The following is a 19,499-nucleotide window of genomic DNA, read 5'->3' as shown; positions in this document are numbered from 1 at the left end:
TTCAAAAGACACATTGCAGTAGACTAGCTGGTGCTGCTATCTGCTGGTTCAAAAGACATTGCAGTAGACTAGCTGGTGCTGCCATCTGCTGGTTCAAAAGACACATTGCAGTAGACTAGCTGGTGCTGCCATCTGCTGGTTCAAAAGACACATTCAATCATTCAAGTAATGAACACCGGCAACAGACAAGAATTAAATGAAGAATCTTTTTCTTTTTTGGAGATTAAGAACAAGATTTAAGATTAAGGACAGAGGAATACCTTCATTAAAAAGAGGCTTCTGATATAAATAAAATATAAAAACGAAATGAAATCATGATTCCCACTGAGCAACCATTGAAGTAGTTATTTAAACAACTTCAATGGTTATTCTTATAACTATATAGCAAAGTCTGTTTGACCGGTACATAAAAACTCCATCACTGTAGACATCGTTAATTAGTCAAAAATATCCAACAAGACCATATCCATCACTGTTGTATGTAGTATAGTATTTTCAATTATTCTGGATGACCAATAATAAACCGCTAATACATTTCCAGTGATTGGTGGATACTGGATAGCAATGCATGACGGGGTTCGCACAGACATTGCACTATTTTTCATTTTCAAGGATGTCACAATTCACTTTTAAATGCTATTTTTAAAAGCAGTTGGAGCATGCGAGACAAAATGACTCATCAGATTTTATTAAAACAGATTTTTTTTATTTCTTGATTCAGAACAATTTGATCATGGATGAACAAAATATTCAATGCAAATGGTTGAATGTTAGGGACTTTTTAAGCACCTTGTTAAAAAAAAGGGCTGTTTAAGGAATTCCAGACCTCGACTTAAAAAAAAAAGCACCAGTCATCTCAAAATGACTCAGCATTAGGCGGCTGGGTGGCGTAGCGGAGATTGCGCTCGTCACCAATGCAAGAGACTCCGGTATCGAATCCCAGTCTCAGCATTGCCTTCAGCTTGGGCCGGCCGTCGTACTGGGTCATTTGGCAGAGTCAGCGGGTGGAAGTCGATGGGTGGGGATTGGACGTTGTGGACAGCGACTCCTATAGGTCGGTTGGGTGACGCTTGCACAGCAGAGACAGGAAGTATCGGGGGCAGCGTGAGCCTCCCACGCGTTACTCCTCGCCACCGAGAGTCCGCGCTGGCAGGTGAAAAGATGTGACAGGCTGCCTCCTCGTGTACCGGAGGGGACACGTGATGCAAGGCTTCTATCCTCACTACAGCCGACCAGTGGGGGGCATAGTCTAGCAACGTTCAAGACAGGGGAGGGGAGAATTGGCAATACGAAATTGGGATGGGAGAAAAATAGAAAATGAGAAAAAGTGGATAAAAAAAAAATTACTCTGCATTAAGGCCAGTTCACACACAACCGTTTGTCAAAGAAAGATTCAAACAACAGTTAGCTCAGTTCAGCTCAGCTGCAGTGAATCTTCTTTGTAGCGTGAATTTACTAGTTGCGTAAAGATGCGAGAAGTGGGGAAAAACAGCCACAGTTACAGAATAAAAGTGCACTATCTCCCAAGGTCAGGTCATTCTAGTGAAAGGGAGTGTGATACTGTAAAAAGAAAATCACAAAAAAATAAAGAAGCCAAGCTTTTTTTTTTATCCTTTGTCTAAATTAGTGAGGGAAATAATATTTTAGCAGTCAATGGCCACGATGAACCATCAATACACAGCCACGATGAACCATCAATACACAGATCACTGCAAAGACGATCTTGAGACAGTTTTCTGTCAATGTGTAAACAAGAACGGGTATCACTGACTCTGTACAGGAACGGCCATCGAACAACTAAAACTTTTGAAAGAAATAAACTAAATTGCGACGCGTCACGAGTCATGTTCAACCGGATGAAGGCGTAAATAAGTAGCAAACTTTCTTTTTCCATCTTCATCATGAATCAGACTTGAGATGCTTTTGGGAAACAATTAATTCGTTCAGTTTTATAAACCAAGGATCGTCACGTTAACAGAAGCGTATTTTTTTTCAGCATAAACCATTGGACAGTTAAAAATTCCCTTTTAAAAAGGAGACAAATAAAGAAATGTCTGCAGTATGTCAGTGGTTTCATCTTTAAAAACCATCTGTTCTTCCCAACAATAGTTCAGTGACCCGTCTGGTACTCGGTACCTTCCAACAGAACCCACCGCCACAAGCAATACTGCTACGCGCACAGGCTTATAACTAGGGATGGGCTTTAATACGACTGGAAATAGACCTAAACTGCACTTCTTTAAAAATATTTTTTTGAATATAAAAGCACAGTAATACAATGATGTGTTCTGGGTTCATGTATGAAGCACAGTAATATAATGATGTGTTCCGGGTTCATGTATGAAGCACAGTAATATAATGACGTGTTCCGGGTTCATGTATGAAGCACAGTAATATAATGACGTGTTCCGGGTTCATGTATGAAGCACAGTAATGATGTGTTCCGGGTTCGTTTCATCAGCCGCGTTGGTTAACTTCAAATACTTTCTTTTCTAAAATGCAATTCTGAAATGTAAATTATTATTTAATTCCTCGATCTCTGAAAAACATTGAAAATCGCCATCCCTACTTATAAAACCCTGTAAATTACTGACTACTAAAATGTGCGAGAGTGAGTGACTTTGCTTTTATTGAAGGTGATGGCCGGAGTGGAGGTCATTCTTGGCTCAGCGGGGTTTGGCGCCTTGTTGCTCGATGCCTCTGTGCTCCGGGACATGTCTGAAGTGGCAGCTGGGGCGCCGGGTGCAGCCCAGGTTCCTCCAGAAGAAGCACTCCTTACGGCTGAAACACAGAGAGGAGACGAGACGAGATGAGGAGACGAGATGAGGAGACGAGGTGAGGAGACGAGGTGAGAGGAGACGAGGTGAGAGGAGACGAGGTGAGCAGGGCTGTACGTTAACTTTTTTTGCACATAGCACTGGTGCTACAGAGGTTGATAGTTTTGTAGCACTGGCCAAAATCTTGTAGCACAAGTATAAAACGTGTTATATTTGTAACAGTCACAAATGTGCCTATTGTATTTGTGTTATTTAGTTGCAGTCAGGGAACAAACTTAACCTTTTGACTTACCAGCCATTTGGCTGGTAGATTTAAAAAAGGCAGATTTTTTACCAGCCAAAAATTATAAATTGCTTTTTAGTATATCGCCATGTGTTATTATTACTATAATACTCTCATATGCTATTTTCAATTAATATCATAAACAACAAGGAATATTAGCATAATTTTGAGTGGACTGAAGGAATGAGTCAGCGTTAATAGTTTTAAATGCAAATAATTTATTGAAACATAGAAGTGGGGTCGGTTGGGACACACACACACACACACACAATGGGGGACCCTGATGTAAACAAGACGAAAGTCTTTCTATGGTCTGCATCCCCTTAACAATTGTGTGTATTGCGCCGTACTGTATTGTACCCATTCTGCAATCTGTTAAATAAAGTTTTCATTCATTCACACTGTTTCAACTCACCACCCCTGCATCATCTAGTCTGTCTTCAAACTTCCACTCCTCTCGACACACACACCCTTTCCCCAGTCCACACTGTCTCTATGGCTCTGCCTCTGATCAGGATTAGCTTGTTAGCTTATGCTAATGTAGCATTCATTTCGGGCGATGTGGGCATAAAGGAATGGCGATGATGCAAAGCGTGTTAGATGCATTTGACCCGTTGTTTAAAAAAAAAAACACCACAGACTTATTTCGGATCGCAAAATAGCCGCACTGCTGTGCAGCCCCGCTCGGCTGAGAGCAGAAGGCAGAAGCACGGTCTGGGTAACGTTCATTTCGGACTTTATGACGCGAGGATTGCAAAGCATGTTATATGCATTTGACCCGTTGCCGAATAAAACAGCAGGGATTTGTTTTGGGTCGCGACAACACTATCTACTAGCTCTGTTTCAATGTCCGCGTTCCAAACGCTGCTGAGACGAGTCCTGCAGTCACCTGCTGTGTTGTGAGCTGAGCCGAGCGGATATGAGTCACTGCTCGCAACTCGCGGGGATATTGTTCGCTAGGGATTATGGGATTTGGTGTTTGATATATGGAGTTTTACGCAGAAGGGACATTGTATTTAATCGCACAAGACTACAAGTACCAAGTGGATAGCGGGCCATCGCACCAGTGCTATTGAAGTCAATCCTTTCATCGCACAGACTGACGTCAGTGTCGCACGTGCGACATATATATCGCACTGTACTGCCCAGGAGACGAGGTGAGAGGAGACGAGATGAGGAAACGAGGCGAGAGGAGACGAGATGAGAGGAGACGAGATGAGGAGACGAGGTGAGAGGAGACGCGATGAGGAGACGAGGTGAGGAGACGAGGTGAGACGAGATGAGAGGAGACGAGACGAGACGAGGAGACGAGATGAGAGGAGACAAGACGAGAGGAGACAAGACGAGGAGACGAGGTGAGAGGAGACAAGGTGAGAGGAGACGAGGTGAGGAGACAAGGTGAGGAGACGAGGTGAGGAGACAAGGTGAGACGAGGTGAGAGGAGACGAGGTGAGAGGAGACGAGGTGAGAGGAGACGAGGTGAGAGGAGACGAGGTGAGAGGAGACGAGGTGAGAGGAGACAAGGTGAGGAGATGAGGTGAGAGGAGATGAGATGAGGAGACAAGGTGAGGAGACAAGGTGAGGAGACAAGGTGAGAGACGAGGTGAGAGGAGACAAGATGAGGAGACAAGGTGAGGAGACAAGGTGAGGAGACAAGGTGAGAGACGAGGTGAGAGACGAGGTGAGAGGAGACGAGGTGAGCGGAGACGAGGTGAGAGGAGAGGAGATGAGAGGAGACGAGGTGAGAGGAGACAAGGTGAGGAGACAAGATGAGGAGACGAGGTGAGAGGAGACGAGGTGAGAGGAGACGAGATGAGGAGACGAGGTGAGGAGACGAGGTGAGAGGAGACGAGGTGAGAGCACTCCTTATGGCTGAAACACAGGACGGAAAGGACAATGGCCCTCATTCTAGGGCTGGGTTCAAAAACATCCATTTCCCCGATTCTGAATCGATCTTCATTTTGAATTAGCGATTATAGATTCATAAAATCCCGAGAGAGATCCCGACGAGATGAGGAAACGAGGCGAGAGGAGACGAGATGAGAGGAGACGAGATGAGAGGAGACGAGGTGAGACGAGATGAGGAGACGAGGTGAGAGGAGACGCGATGAGGAGACGAGGTGAGGAGACGAGGTGAGACGAGATGAGGAGACGAGACGAGGAGACGAGATGAGACAAGACGAGAGGAGACAAGGTGAGGAGACGAGGTGAGAGGAGACAAGGTGAGAGGAGACGAGGTGAGGAGACAAGGTGAGGAGACGAGGTGAGGAGACGAGGTGAGGAGACGAGGTGAGGAGACAAGGTGAGACGAGGTGAGAGGAGACGAGGTGAGCGGAGACGAGGTGAGAGGAGACGAGGTGAGAGGAGACGAGGTGAGAGGAGACAAGGTGAGGAGACGAGGTGAGAGGAGACGAGATGAGGAGACAAGGTGAGGAGACAAGGTGAGGAGACAAGGTGAGAGACGAGGTGAGAGGAGACAAGATGAGGAGACAAGGTGAGGAGACAAGGTGAGAGACGAGGTGAGAGGAGACGAGGTGAGCGGAGACGAGGTGAGAGGAGAGGAGATGAGAGGAGACGAGGTGAGAGGAGACAAGGTGAGGAGACAAGATGAGGAGACGAGGTGAGAGGAGACGAGGTGAGAGGAGACGAGATGAGGAGACGAGGTGAGGAGACGAGGTGAGAGGAGACGAGGTGAGAGCACTCCTTATGGCTGAAACACAGGACGGAAAGGACAATGGCCCTCATTCTAGGGCTGGGTTCAAAAACATCCATTTCCCCGATTCTGAATCGATCTTCATTTTGAATTAGCGATTATAGATTCATAAAATCCCAAGATCGATCTAAAAAAAATCATCCCCCAATTTAGTCGTTATGCCAATTCCCTTCCCGGTCGTTGGGCGCATTGCCCCACTGTCGGTCTGGGGAGGGTGTAGACCAGGGGTCGGCCATTAAGTTTGGCCTCGGGATGGGCATTTTCCATTGGTTTTCCCAACCCACAAAACCATTTCTAGCATTTCCATTGGCTATAGTGACGCATAGATAATGATGTGGAAATACAATAAATCTACGAAACCACTTACTGAGAAATCACCCAGACGTGACATAATATGCAAAAGCCAATGTTCCAATAAAAAGTACATTCGTGTAACTGCTTGAGTCAATTCTTATTTTTAACAATGCAACATGTTAGAGGGTTCCTTAAACCATTTACATTTTATAGCATTGAATCAAATTTAAGCGGAAATCGAATCGATTCGGGACCGCTTGTGAATCTGAATCTAATCGTTTTGGGAAATCAGTGGCGATAACCAGCCCTACCTCATGCACCAACATTCTCCTTGTAAATAACCTTGTAAGAAGTTTATGAGATGAAACCTACAATGGTCCTCCTCCGGATTCCTGAACGCGTGGAGAGGTGCTCGTAAGTTAATGAAGAACGTCACCCAACTGAAAGTGCGTTCTTGTACACCTGGATTTGCATACAGAAACGCCCCGCCAGCTCCTTATAGGGCATGCAAGGACCGTGTGCAACCTGATTCAACAGCTCATCATAATGGAAGGGAGGGGCTAAGCATTGCACCTCGATTGTGCTGACCCCCGGTAGCAACAGGTAGTGCGATTTGCAACTGATCAAAATGAGATTAGATCCAAATGTATAGTCATTATACAGCACAGTACCACGTACGTTAGTGCATCATTGCTAATAAACTATAGATTCATAATATATATGATTAAATATATAGCCTACGGGGAGCTCCAGTAGCTCACCGCGTACCTCGAGCACTATTTCGGCGCCGGGGACAACCGTGCTCGTCACGGATCTGGGGTTTAGCGAGTTCGATTCCCGGACTGCAGCCGTGCCTTTCTCAGAGTGTCTTCCCCCATCTGTACCCCCATTCAACCTGTTTCTGTCTGTCGGTCATTCTTGACCAGAGAAAAATGCGATAAACGCAAAAAAGAGCCAGCAAAATGGCCAAAGTTTAAAAAAAAATATATATATATATATATAGCCTACGTGAAAAGGAATGGGGTGTGCTGCTGAGAGAAGAATGTAGATGTGTCCATTCTATTCCACTATAGCTATAACCACGCGATTGTGTTAGTTCTTATTTATTTATTTATTCACTCAGTCATTTGCCGTGTTCGTGTAGTGCTTATATTTATTGCCTCGGCATGACTATAAATGTTAAATGTAATTGTTAATAGGGCTGGGCGATATAATGATAATTATCTCGATATATTTTAATAATCTATATAAAAAAAATGTAATATATAAAAAAAGAAAAAAAATCTTTTCTTTTTTCTTTTTTTAATAATAATAGATTGGATTTTAACACTTTGATCGCCGGGGTTAAATTCATAATTTACCATCCCTCGCCAGCCCTATTTAACATGGAGAAGTTCCCCTTCTTTGCAGGGCTATAACTTTTAAAATGTTATTGCTAAATTAACATTACTATGGCCCATTCAACGTCCTATATATATTGTTCAGGGTGTAGCAACGTTATACTTTTTCATTCACATATTCATACTAAAATACGGTCTAAAGTATAAGTATGTTTTTATCATTTTCTGCAGCTTTCTCCAGAACTTGATTTATAGCCCTAAATGCATTATATTGATGATCAAATACAGTTTGGTAGGAATCTGTGCGAGATAAAAAATGTCAAATGGACGTACTTCTAGAAGTTACTACGTATGATCTGATGATGACCGGATGGGGGGGGGGGGGGGGGGGCAACGTTATATCATTCATCTAGTGTGGGTGATATGATCATTAGAGCAGTTAGTATAGAAGACATTAAAAAATAACGCTGAAACTCACCGTAGCTTCCTCTCGCCGTTGGGAGATGAGCGTGGAACAGAATTTTTTCCATTATGGGATGTCGAAATATCCGATCCATTTCCAGGTTGTATAATAGTATATACGTCCAAATCATGTTGTTTATCGAGTTATTGGTAAGGGATCACTATCCGTTGTGATCAGCTCGAGTCCTGGGACTATTACCGAATGATCGGACCCAATTGAAATGAGCACCAGCTTCCACTTCCTGTTTATGCCCTGGGCGATCCGCCGATCAGCCACCAGATGGCGCTCTTGAACCGTTGTAGAGTTGAGAGGGGCTCACCAGTACATCTCATGTCTCCGGGGGAGAAATATGATTTCGATCACAGATTTTTGAAATATTGATATCAAAGACGCTGTCCAGCGTCATCGGCAGAATGAGCATGGCGGGGAAAGACGTGTTTCAGCGTCAACGGCGATTAAAGTGTTGAGAGAAGCGCCTTTCTCAGACTCAAAGACACTGTACAAGGAAAGGATGGACAAATAAAAATGTTGAAAAAAATATTAAAAATAAAAAATTATGAATATATGTGTATAGTAACAACAGGAAAAAACAAATAAGATAAAAGAGATAAAAAAAGGAAGCAAGGTGCTGTCCAATTGGATGAAGTGGTTGAAATGAACAAACAACAAAACAACGGAATCTGTGGCTTAAAAGAGTCAGGGGTTGGGCTACTTGGGAGCGGGGCCGTGTTGCGTGAAGGCAAGTGTGAACAGGTGGGTTTTTAGCTTGGTTTTGAAGAGGTTGATGGTGTCAGAGCCTCGGATGGGGGGGGAGAGGGAGTTCCACAGGGAGTTTTTGTGACCTGCAACAGGGCAGTTTTAAAACCAGAGACAGTGGACAGACTTGTCTTTCTTGCCTGCAACTTAAAGTAATGGCTTTGCTTGTCCAAATGACAATACTGACCAAATTGAGATTTATTTTTCTCTTGTCCATTTATTTTGTTTGCTTTCTAATTTAAAATACAGTTTGAAACCGTCTGTACACAGTAGGCTATGTGTGCTAGCAGAGCTAGCCTGAGAACTGGAATGTGAGGGGATGTAACACTAAAGATGGCGGCAACGACAAAGAATTGCTGCAAAATAAACATAGATCTGTTGTTTAAAAAATATAAAAATTCAATTTTTGTAGATTTTAAAAACTACCAGCCGGGCAGATTTTTTACCAGCCACAAATCCAATTAGTATTTATATTGTAACGTTTGGCCACTTTAAATCATTGAACAGAGAGAGAGAGAGGTAGATAGATAGATAGATAGATAGATAGATAGATAGATAGATAGATAGATAGATAGATAGATAGATAGATAGATAGATAGATAGAGAAGGCAGGCCTGAAAACCTACCTGTTCAAAAAGGCCTTTGACTGTTTTTATTTAAATTTATTGCGCTTGTTTTTAAATTGTCTGTTTATACTATGTTTTTAATTAACTATGTTCTATTTTTATCTTATTTGTATTCTGTATTTTATTTTATTTGTTTTACTAATAACTTTTATTTCAAATTTTTTAACTGTTTTAACCATGTAGTGTAGCACTTTGGGATCCCAGTGAACAAAAAGTGCATTACAAATCCAATCTATTATTATTATTATTATTATGTGTGGCTGCCGCCCTGGCGGACATCTGTGCTCTACTGAGTGCACCTTTCTAGTCTAGAGAGAGAGCGCTGATTCCCCGTAGCTGAGCAGGGTTGCATTTTGTCAACACAAGTTGGAACCCTGGAGGAAGCGATATAAGGAAACGAATTGCTCCGCTAATCGCTCATGTTGACCCCGCCCCCAAGTCGCTCCCCGCTCGCTCACCTTGAATCGAGCGCTCCCCACTCCCCGTGCCACATCGCTCGGCAGATTTTTTTTTCTTGGAGCATGGTGTAAATTAGCTTAAACTACAACAGTCTACACCCCCTGGGCCCCTTAACAATTGTTTGTATTGAGCCGCATTGTAATTGTACCCATTCTGCAATGTTAAATAACGTTGTTTATCCATTCACTAGCTCTATTAACACTGAGCGCCACGCCTGGTTTTCCGTTTTACCGCTTGAATGCCACCATCGGCGCCAATGTTAACGTTAATATCGCCTAATCTATGTTTTAAATTATGGCTATGTGTCTAATCTGCCCATCGCATTATCAAAGACTATTTTCCAGTCAGTGCTGTGAAGGCAGATTGTTTTTTTATCGCGTCGTTTCCGTTTCAGAGCAGTTAGAAAAGCCCCCGTTTTGATATAAAAAACAGCTCATTCTGGAGCATTCTATGAAAATCGTCTTTTAGTGGAATATTCCACAACGTTGATATTCGTCTGCCTTTTTATGAATCGTTTTCAAATAAACGCTAGATGATCAATATTATACGTGCACGCAAGCACATTACGGCCGCGCACTGATAATCGCTCCGTTGATTTCCTCACAGACTTTTACAGTGAAAGAAGACATTTCACAAAACAGCTTATAACTTCATCAAACTTACTCTGATTATCCTACCACTGATAACATAGAGTCCTTACCTGACATCAGATGGTATCCAACTGGTATATTCCAATTCCTGATCACCATTCGAAAAAATCGATAAGTGTATGGATCCAACGCGAGACTGTAGATCTCCATGATCCGCGGCGATCTGAGGCTCCAGAATGAACTGTGGTAACCCCGGCTGGATCAGTGACTGGAAAATGTGGAGTACCGGATTTTTTCCCCCATTCATTTTCATTGAGTCCATTCCAAAATCACTTATGTCATCTGGGAGACGACAGGGGGCGCTTTTTTCCACAGTGATCACCGGCGCAGCTCGGCTATACTCGGGTAGGCTCGGGTGATGCAATAATTTTTCATATCGCAAAAAAAAATATATATATCCGAGAAATCTCGTGAGTGGCACGGAAAGTGTTAAGCGATGATAGCTAGCCTAGCCACAATGCTATGGTCGCTGCCATTAACGTTAGCATGTAAGCTAACGACAACAACAATGGCGTCAAAACTTTTTCTAACAGGATGTGAGTGACAAAGCCTGAACAGGATATCACAGGTTCACCCTTCTCATTGGTTGAAAATGGCCTTCATGTTTGTACATCGCCATCTGTTGCTTTGGCATTGTACTACATGTATATTACATCAGTGTTAAACCACTGTGAGCGGCCTGGAGGGAGTGGATTGGAGCGGAGGAGAAGCGGTAGATGCAGTGTATTTTGTTAGCCGCCAGGTGGCGGGCAGACCTTAAATTCTATTCGCCAAAGAATAAATCTACAAGTCAATGACGCTGGGCGTGTAACTATTTTGTACCCTGGCCATGACTATATCAATAGTTTATTATAACAACCCTGCATTAGCCATGACTTTATCAATAGTTTACAACCCTGCATTAGCCATGACTTTATCAGTTTATTATAACAACCCTGCATTAGCCATGACTTTATCAATAGTTTATTATAACAACCCTGCATTAGCCATGACTTTATCAATAGTTTATTATAACAACCCTGCATTAGCCATGACTTTATCAATACAGTTTATTGCTCCCCTGGCTTCAGGCACAGTCAATGATGGCAAAGCCATTATCACTAAACATGATAATGGTAAATGGCCAAGTTAACCTCAACCCCCTGGGTTGGACAGTAAGTTAACCTCGACCCCCTGGGTTGGACAGTAAGTTAACCTCGACCCCCTGGGTTGGACAGTAAGTTAACCTCGACCCCCTGGGTTGGACAGTAAGTTAACCTCGACCCCCTGGGTTGGACAGTAAGTTAACATCGACCCCCTGGGTTGGACAGTAAGTTAACCTCGACCCCCTGGGTTGGACAGTAAGTTAACCTCGACCCCCTGGGTTGGACAGTAAGTTAACCTCGACCCCCTGGGTTGGACAGTAAGTCAACCTCAACCCCCTGGGTTGGACAGTAAGTCAACCTCAACCCCCTGGGTTGGACAGTAAGTTAACCTCAACCCCCTGGGTTGGACAGTAAGTTAACCTCGACCCCCTGGGTTGGACAGTAAGTCAACCTCGACCCCCTGGGTTGGACAGTAAGTTAACCTCGACCCCCTGGGTTGGACAGTAAGTTAACCTCGACCCCCTGGGTTGGACAGCAAGTTAACCTCGACCCCCTGGGTTGGACAGTAAGTTAACCTCAACCCCCTGGGTTGGACAGTAAGTCAACCTCGACCACCTGGGTTGGACAGTAAGTCAACCTCGACCCCCTGGGTTGGACAGTAAGTTAACCTCGACCCCCTGGGTTGGACAGTAAGTTAACCTCGACCCCCTGGGTTGGACAGTAAGTTAACCTCGACCCCCTGGGTTGGACAGTAAGTTAACCTCGACCCCCTGGGTTGGACAGTAAGTTAACCTCGACCCCCTGGGTTGGACAGTAAGTTAACCTCGACCCCTGGGTTGGACAGTAAGTCAACCTCGACCCCTGGGTTGGACAGTAAGTTAACCTCGACCCCCTGGGTTGGACAGTAAGTCACTCACTTCTTGGGCATCTCCTCCGGCACGTCCACATACTTCAGGGCGGTCTTGGACATGCCCAGTCCTCTGGGAATCCTCTCCGGATAACGAACCGTGATCTTGATGTTCATTAGTATATGATCCTACAGGAGCAAGACACACACACACACATATCATGTCAGTGTATGAAGGAGAGGGAAGGGAGAAAGACAGAGACAGAGAGAGAGAGAGAGAGAGAGAGAGAGAGAGAGAGAGAGAGAGAGAGAGAGAGAGAGAGAGAGAGAGAGAGAGAGAGAGAGATAGATGGAGAGAGGGGTAGAGAGAGGTAGAGAGAAAGAGAGGGGTAGAAAGAAAGAGAGGGGTAGAGGTAGAGGGGTAGAGAGAAAGAGGTAGAGAGAGGCCGAGGGGTAGAGGGAGAGAACAGTGGAGGGAGAAAGGGTAAGAGAGAGGGAGAAGGGGGTAGAGGGAGAGAGAAAGAGAAAGATGGAGGGAGAGAGAGGAAGAGAAGTAGAGAGGAAGAGAGGTAGATGCATAGAAAGTGAGAGAGAGAGAGAGAGAGGGGTAGAGAGAACAAGAGAGAGATAGAGACAGAGAGGGTAGATGGAGAGGGGGAGAGAAAGGGGAAGAGAGAGAAGGAGAGAGGGGTAGAAATAAAGTGAGAGAGGGGTGGGTCAATATCGCTGTAGGGTGCCTTTTGGTGTCCTGTACATAAATAATACATTTGTCATGTCAATTTAACATAAAGATTATTATGAAAGGGTTTGGTATATTGGGCTAAGTCTTTATATTAATAAAAAAGCATTACCTGGCTCTTTAAATACATTTTCCAGATTTTTTTTCAGTTTTGTATGAGAGGATGCATGCTGTTTTGCTATGTCCCATGCACTGCTCATTCAATTTCAATGTGCGTAAAAAATAGTCAAATCCAAAAAAATAATTATTTTGTTTTCATAATATTATTTAGTTAAATAAGATATTACTCAACTTAAGTGTATTATCTTATTTAACCAAATTAATATTTGTATTTATACTAAAAAAACAAGAGTTTGTGTGTGTCCTTTAAATGATTGTCCACCCTGTCATATTGGGGAATCCGCCCCTTTAAGAAAAGGCTATCCACTCTAGTGACGTAGAGTGGATAGTTTAAAAAATAATAAAAAAATAAAATACAAAAAAAGAATATACCACATACCATAGAACATACCACATACCATAGAATATACCACATACCATAGAACATACCACATACCATAGAATATACCACATACCATAGAACATACCACATACCATAGAATATACCACATACCATAGAACATACCACATGCCATAGAATATACCACACACATACCATAGAACATACCACATACCATAGAACATACCACATACCATAGAATATACCACATACCATAGAACATACCACATGCCATAGAATATACCACACACATACCATAGAACATACCACATACCATAGAACATACCACATACCATAGAATATACCACATACCATAGAACATACCACATACCATAGAATATACCATAGAACATACCACATACCATAGAACATACCACATCCTCTCTTCAGTGGCGGGAAATTCAATGGCTGAGGTGAATGAGTAGCTGACTTTCCTATTGACACATTTTCTTTCTATAAGTTTGCTTACTTGCTCTGACCAAGCTTAACATGTCCACCCTGTCAGCATAAAATATGCTGGAAGTGATTAGAATACAATATTTTCAAAATATGTAAGTTTAACTATACCAAATTCTCTTCAACAACCAGACTAGCTAGTTAGCTAGTCACAGTTTGTTGTAAGCTAATATGCTAACTGAAGCTCAAAATGTCCACCCTATCGTTGTCCCAAAATGTCCACCCTGTCGACCACTTAGACCCGACAGGGTGGACATACACATGACAGGGTGGACATATAGTTAATTTGTAATTTGTAGATGGATGTTAATTTATCATCCCTTTGATAATGGACTCAACCACACACACACACACTAGGTCATATTAGTCTATATTATTGCTTATTCCTTGTTGGGTCAAGTTGTATATTAAGTGTAGCATCATTATGCATTAATAAAGCCTTAATAAACATGAAATAACTATTTTCTCTCTAACGCTCTAACTCTAATGTTATTAAGCATACTGTCATATATGGAAGTATATAAGATATACGTGGGTAGTTCTAAGGCCTGCGCATTGATCTGGAGTTATATTGTTACACTGAACGTGAATGAGTCAGTGGGTTACTGCATACGGAAGTTGTCAATAAATTAGCAGAGCTCGCACCAAGTCAAAGCCTCCAGACGATTAATCGACAATAAATGGTGTCAGAAGTAAAGTAGACAGAAATGGCAAAATTTCACCCACCGGCGAGTTTTCCTTTCGACAAACCAGGAGAATGGCCCGATTGGAAGCAACGTTTTGAGAGATTCAGAACGGCTACCAAGTTGGATAAGAAAGATGGTGCCGTGCAGGTTAGCAGTCTGATATATGCTATGGGAAGCGAGTCGGAGAATAAGTCTCCCGTAAGTTGCAGCTGACAAGGGACTTGACACTCGCGCTGACCATAGAGACGGTCAGGCAGTCTGAAGAGGTTGCTTCGCAGATCAGCATGCAAGGAGAGACAGCTGGAGGCCGGTCGATACACAAGGTCACTCACAACAAGCGCTACAAAGGCAATGGCAGCCAGGGTAAGCCACAAGGGGGCGACAGAGGACAATGTAGACAATGTGGGAAAGCGTGGCACAGTAGAGATGAGAACTGTCCAGCTAAAAAGTCCACATGTAATACCTGCGACAAAGTAGGGCACTGGAGCAAAGTGTGTAGGAATAGGAAAGCAGTACGTGAGGTCAGAGAACAAAAAGAAGTGCAGCAACAACAGCAGGACTCCGGGTCAGAAGATGGGTACTACATGTGGGAAGTGAGTAAAGCAGGTGGGTCACCAAAGAAGTGGGCCGTCAAGGTGTTGATGGGTTCCACACCGGTCAAGTTCAAAATCGACACTGGGGCGGATGTGAGCATCATTCGTGAGGAGACCTACCACTCACTCATGCCAAACAGACCGCTGGAGCCTGCGTTAATACCACTGGACAGCCCAGGTGGCGAGCTGCAGTGCATAGGACAGATCCAGAGCACTGTGACCTACAAGGGTAAGACACACCCACTTACAGCTTATGTCATCCGGGGGCCTACAGTAAACAACCTACTCAGCAGGCCAATATCAGTGAAAATGAATCTAGTGAGAAGAGTGGAGGAAATGGTGAGCAGCAGCGGGAAAAATTTACATTTGCAGGCAGGCATGGGACATTACAAACTGAACCAGTAAGAATACTGATGAAAGGTGGCGCCCAGCCGTACGCTGTATACACAGCGCAACGTGTACCTCTCCCTATGCTGCAGAAGGTCATGGAGGAGCTCCAGAGGATGGAGGGGAACGACATCATCGAGAGGGTGACACAGCCTACCGATTGGTGTGCACCCATGGTGCCGGTCCTGAAGAGCACAGGCAAAGCCCGCATCTGTGTGGATCTCAAGAGGCTGAACGAGGCTGTTAAAAGAGAACAGTACACCCTGCCCACTACCGACGAGATCACAGCAAAGCTAAGCGGGGCCACAGTCTTCACGTCACTCGATGCCGCCAGTGGATTCTTCCAAATCCCGTTGCACCCAGACAGCTGTAAACTCACCACCTTCATCACGCCGTTTGGCAGGTTCAACTTCAAGCGACTGCCATTCGGGATCACAAGCGCGCCTGAAATCTTCCAGAGGAAGATGATGGAGACCCTGGACGGGTTAGAGGGCGTTGAGATCTTTATGGAAGACATTCTCGTCTATGGGGCCACAGAAAAGGAGCATGACAGTCGCCTGGAGGTGATGCAGCGCATAGAGACGGCTGAAGCTGAATCGAGAAAAGTGCTCCATCAAGCAAAGTCAGCTACGGTTTCTCTGGCACATCATCGACCAGTCCGGGATCCAGCCTGACCCAGGGAAAGTGGAGGCTATCCGGCAGCTGGCGCCGCCAACAGATATGCAGGAGCTGAGGAGGGTGCTGGGAATGGTGAATTATCTCGGCAGGTACGTCCCAGACCTCTCAACAGTAGGACAGCCGCTGTATGAGCTCCTGAAGCACAAGAATGCATGGGCATGGAATTATGCCCAGCAAACAGCTTTTCAGAGGATCAAAGAGATGTTGACCACAGCACCAGTACTCGCCTTCTACGACGTGAGCAAGCCCACCGTCGTGTCTGCAGACGCAAGCAGTTACAGGTTAGGGGGCGTGCTACTTCAACTTCATGGTGAGCAGTGGAAACCTGTGGCGTACTGCTCAAGATGCCTCACCGAAGCAGAAACACGCTACGCCCAGATTGAAAAAGAAGGTCTGGCGGGCGTGTGGGCGTGCGAGAGGTTCGACCGGTACCTCAGTAGCCTGGACCAGTTCAAGCTAATAACTGACCACAGGCCCCTTGTACCTCTCATTAACACTCGCAGCCTGGACAATGTGCCTCTCCGATGCCAGCGACTCCTCATGAGGCTCATGAGGTTCAATGCGGTGGCAGAGTATGCTCCTGGAAAGACTCTGGTCGTCGCAGATACTCTGTCATGCAGCCCAATGGCCAACATAGATGCAGACTTGGACACACAGCGTGAGGTGGCATGCTATGTGGTTAGTGTAATGGAGGGGATCCCAGCGTCCGCAAGCAAGATGGACGAGATCAGAGCGGCCACAGCAGCTGAGGCCGAACTGCTGCAGTCGCCAGACTCATCAAAAAGGGATGGCCTGAACACCTAGCCGAGGTGCCTATCGAGGCGAGATCCTATGTCCCAGTGAAATCAGAGCCGTCAGGGCGAAATGGACTTGTCCTAAGAGGGACATTGGTCATGCCGAGACCGATGAGAAGAGAGATCCTTCAGAGAGTGGTATATTCTATGGTATGTTCTATGGTATGTGGTATGTTCTATGGTATGTGTGTGGTATATTCTATGGCATGTGGTATGTTCTATGGTATGTGGTATATTCTATGGTATGTGGTATATTCTATGGTATGTGGTATGTTCTATGGTATGTGGTATATTCTATGGTATGTGGTATGTTCTATGGTATGTGGTATGTTCTATGGTATGTGGTATGTTCTATGGTATATTCTATGGTATGTGGTATGTTCTATGGTATGTGGTATATTCTATGGTATGTGGTATGTTCTATGGTATGTGGTATGTTCTATGGTATGTGTGTGGTATATTCTATGGCATGTGGTATGTTCTATGGTATGTGGTATATTCTATGGTATGTGGTATGTTCTATGGTATGTGGTATATTCTATGGTATGTGGTATATTCTATGGTATGTGGTATGTTCTATGGTATATTCTTTTTTTGTATTTTATTTTTTTATTATTTTTTAAACAAACATATAAACAAACATGACAACACACGATAAGATATACAAGCATTAATTGTCAGGGCACATCCAATGAGATCACCTTTTAGTTAGTTGTCTTATATAAGATATACCCATAATACCTGTTATCTAAAAAAAACCTACACACATATGCTCAGCTCGAACCCCCCCCCCTCCCGGACCCCACCTTGAGAAGTACCTCCACTATCCCTCGCACCTAACCAGACACTACCATTATAAGCTAGCTTTTATTCTCTCCACCACTTCTAACCACATTGACATTTTGGATTCATTGAGACCCAGAATTCTTGCTGTAGATATTTCATGGTAAATTACATCGAGATATGTAAGAAACCAAACTTTACGGCACATTTTTTCCGGTTGAAACCAGCGTGATGCGATCAGCTTTTTGGCTACTGTGATACCCGATAAAACCAATCTCTTTAGCTGTGGATTCACTGCAAACTCAAAAACATCATTCAACAGCAATACCGAGGGGTGTACAGGTATATTCCAAGATACGAGTTTTGATATTTGTTGGGTCACATCTTTCCAGAATGCCTTAACTGGTGAGCAGTCCCAATACATGTGCATAAATGTCCCTTCGTCCCCATTTGTACATTGGGTGCATTTGGAATCTTGTTTGAGCCCCATTCGGCACAGTCTTATAGGAGTCAAGTATGTCCTGTGAATATAGTTAAGATTGATTTGTTGATGATCCGGGTTCCTTGATGTAAGTCGGACATTTGCCCAGGCTCCTTGCCAATCAAAGTCATTTTCCAGGTCTGGTATATCCCTCCTCCAGACAGAGTCAAGTTGGAGGGTTTCATACGAGGACGTTAGTAATTGATGATAAAATTCTGAAACAAAACCTCTCGATGTCTCTCTTGAGTAGAAGAATTTGTGGTATCTGTGGTGTTCAATTGGTCTGTCTAATGGAACACCATGAGACTTCAAACATAGCTCTAACTGTTTGTGAAAAAGCCATGTGGACTTGGTGAGATTACATTTTTTGCGTATTTCTTTATCACTACAAAAACCCTGTTTGTTAAAAACATCCCCTAATGAGTGTATGCCTTGCTCTTCCCATATAGGGAATCTTATAGGTCGTTTTCCAATTAAGAGAGCATTGTTATTGAATAAGGGAGTATGATTGTGCCATTCTTGTGGGTTAGGATTTTTTTTTTGTGATTCACGCCATATCCGGATCGCATGAGTAATTATGGGGCCAAATTTTCGTTCACGGTGCTTGATTGGTAGTTTAGTGTATGCTATGTCCTTCAGTCTATGTGGGGCTACTATGTTTTCTTCTATTTTTCTCCAAGATGCTAATGCTTGGGAGTCAAACCATGTTGTCAATGGACTTAATGAGTACGCCTTAAAATATAGGAAAAAATCTGGAAATGCCATGCCACCATCTGCTTTATTTCTCTGTGCGGTGGATCTTTTTATACGTGGTGGTCTGTTATTCCAAATAAATTTGTATGTGGAGGAGTGTAATCTTTTCCAGTAACCCTCTGGAGGGGGTAACGGTAGCATTGAACAGAAGAAGTTGATTTTAGGTAGTACATCCATCTTAACTATTGATATCCGTGCTTGTACTGTGTTTTTAAGTTTTGCCCATCTATCAAGGTCGTCTTTGATTTTGTTTTGGATTTTTGTGTAGTTGTGCTTCACCGTTTGTCTTATGGTAGGGAATATTTATATGGTATGTGGTATATTCTATGGTATGTGGTATGTTCTATGGCAGGGGTG

At 43.8% G+C, this 19,499-nt stretch overlaps 1 protein-coding gene across 4 annotated transcripts in view; it reads right to left on the bottom strand.

Moving 5' to 3' along the window:
- Nucleotides 1-710: 710 nt before the first annotated feature.
- The window catches only part of LOC311226847 (uncharacterized protein), a 90,821-nt gene continuing 72,032 nt past the window's right edge, over nt 711-19,499 (bottom strand). For all 4 annotated transcript variants that reach the window (XM_084312268.1, XM_084312270.1, XM_084312269.1 and 1 more), the window contains 2 exons: nt 12,364-12,482; nt 711-2,781 (listed from right to left, as the gene is read on the bottom strand). In XM_084312268.1, the coding sequence (XP_084168394.1) occupies nt 2,667-2,781; nt 12,364-12,482 (234 nt within the window). In that variant the 3' untranslated portion in view covers nt 711-2,666. The remainder of the gene's footprint in view (nt 2,782-12,363; nt 12,483-19,499) is intronic.

This window comes from Notolepis coatsorum (assembly GCF_963971535.1).
Source record: "Notolepis coatsorum genome assembly, chromosome: 4".
In the NCBI taxonomy this organism is placed as follows: Eukaryota; Metazoa; Chordata; class Actinopteri; order Aulopiformes; family Paralepididae; genus Notolepis; species Notolepis coatsorum.
Note: the sequence above shows the minus strand (reverse complement) of the source record. Positions and strands in the feature narration are given on the sequence as shown.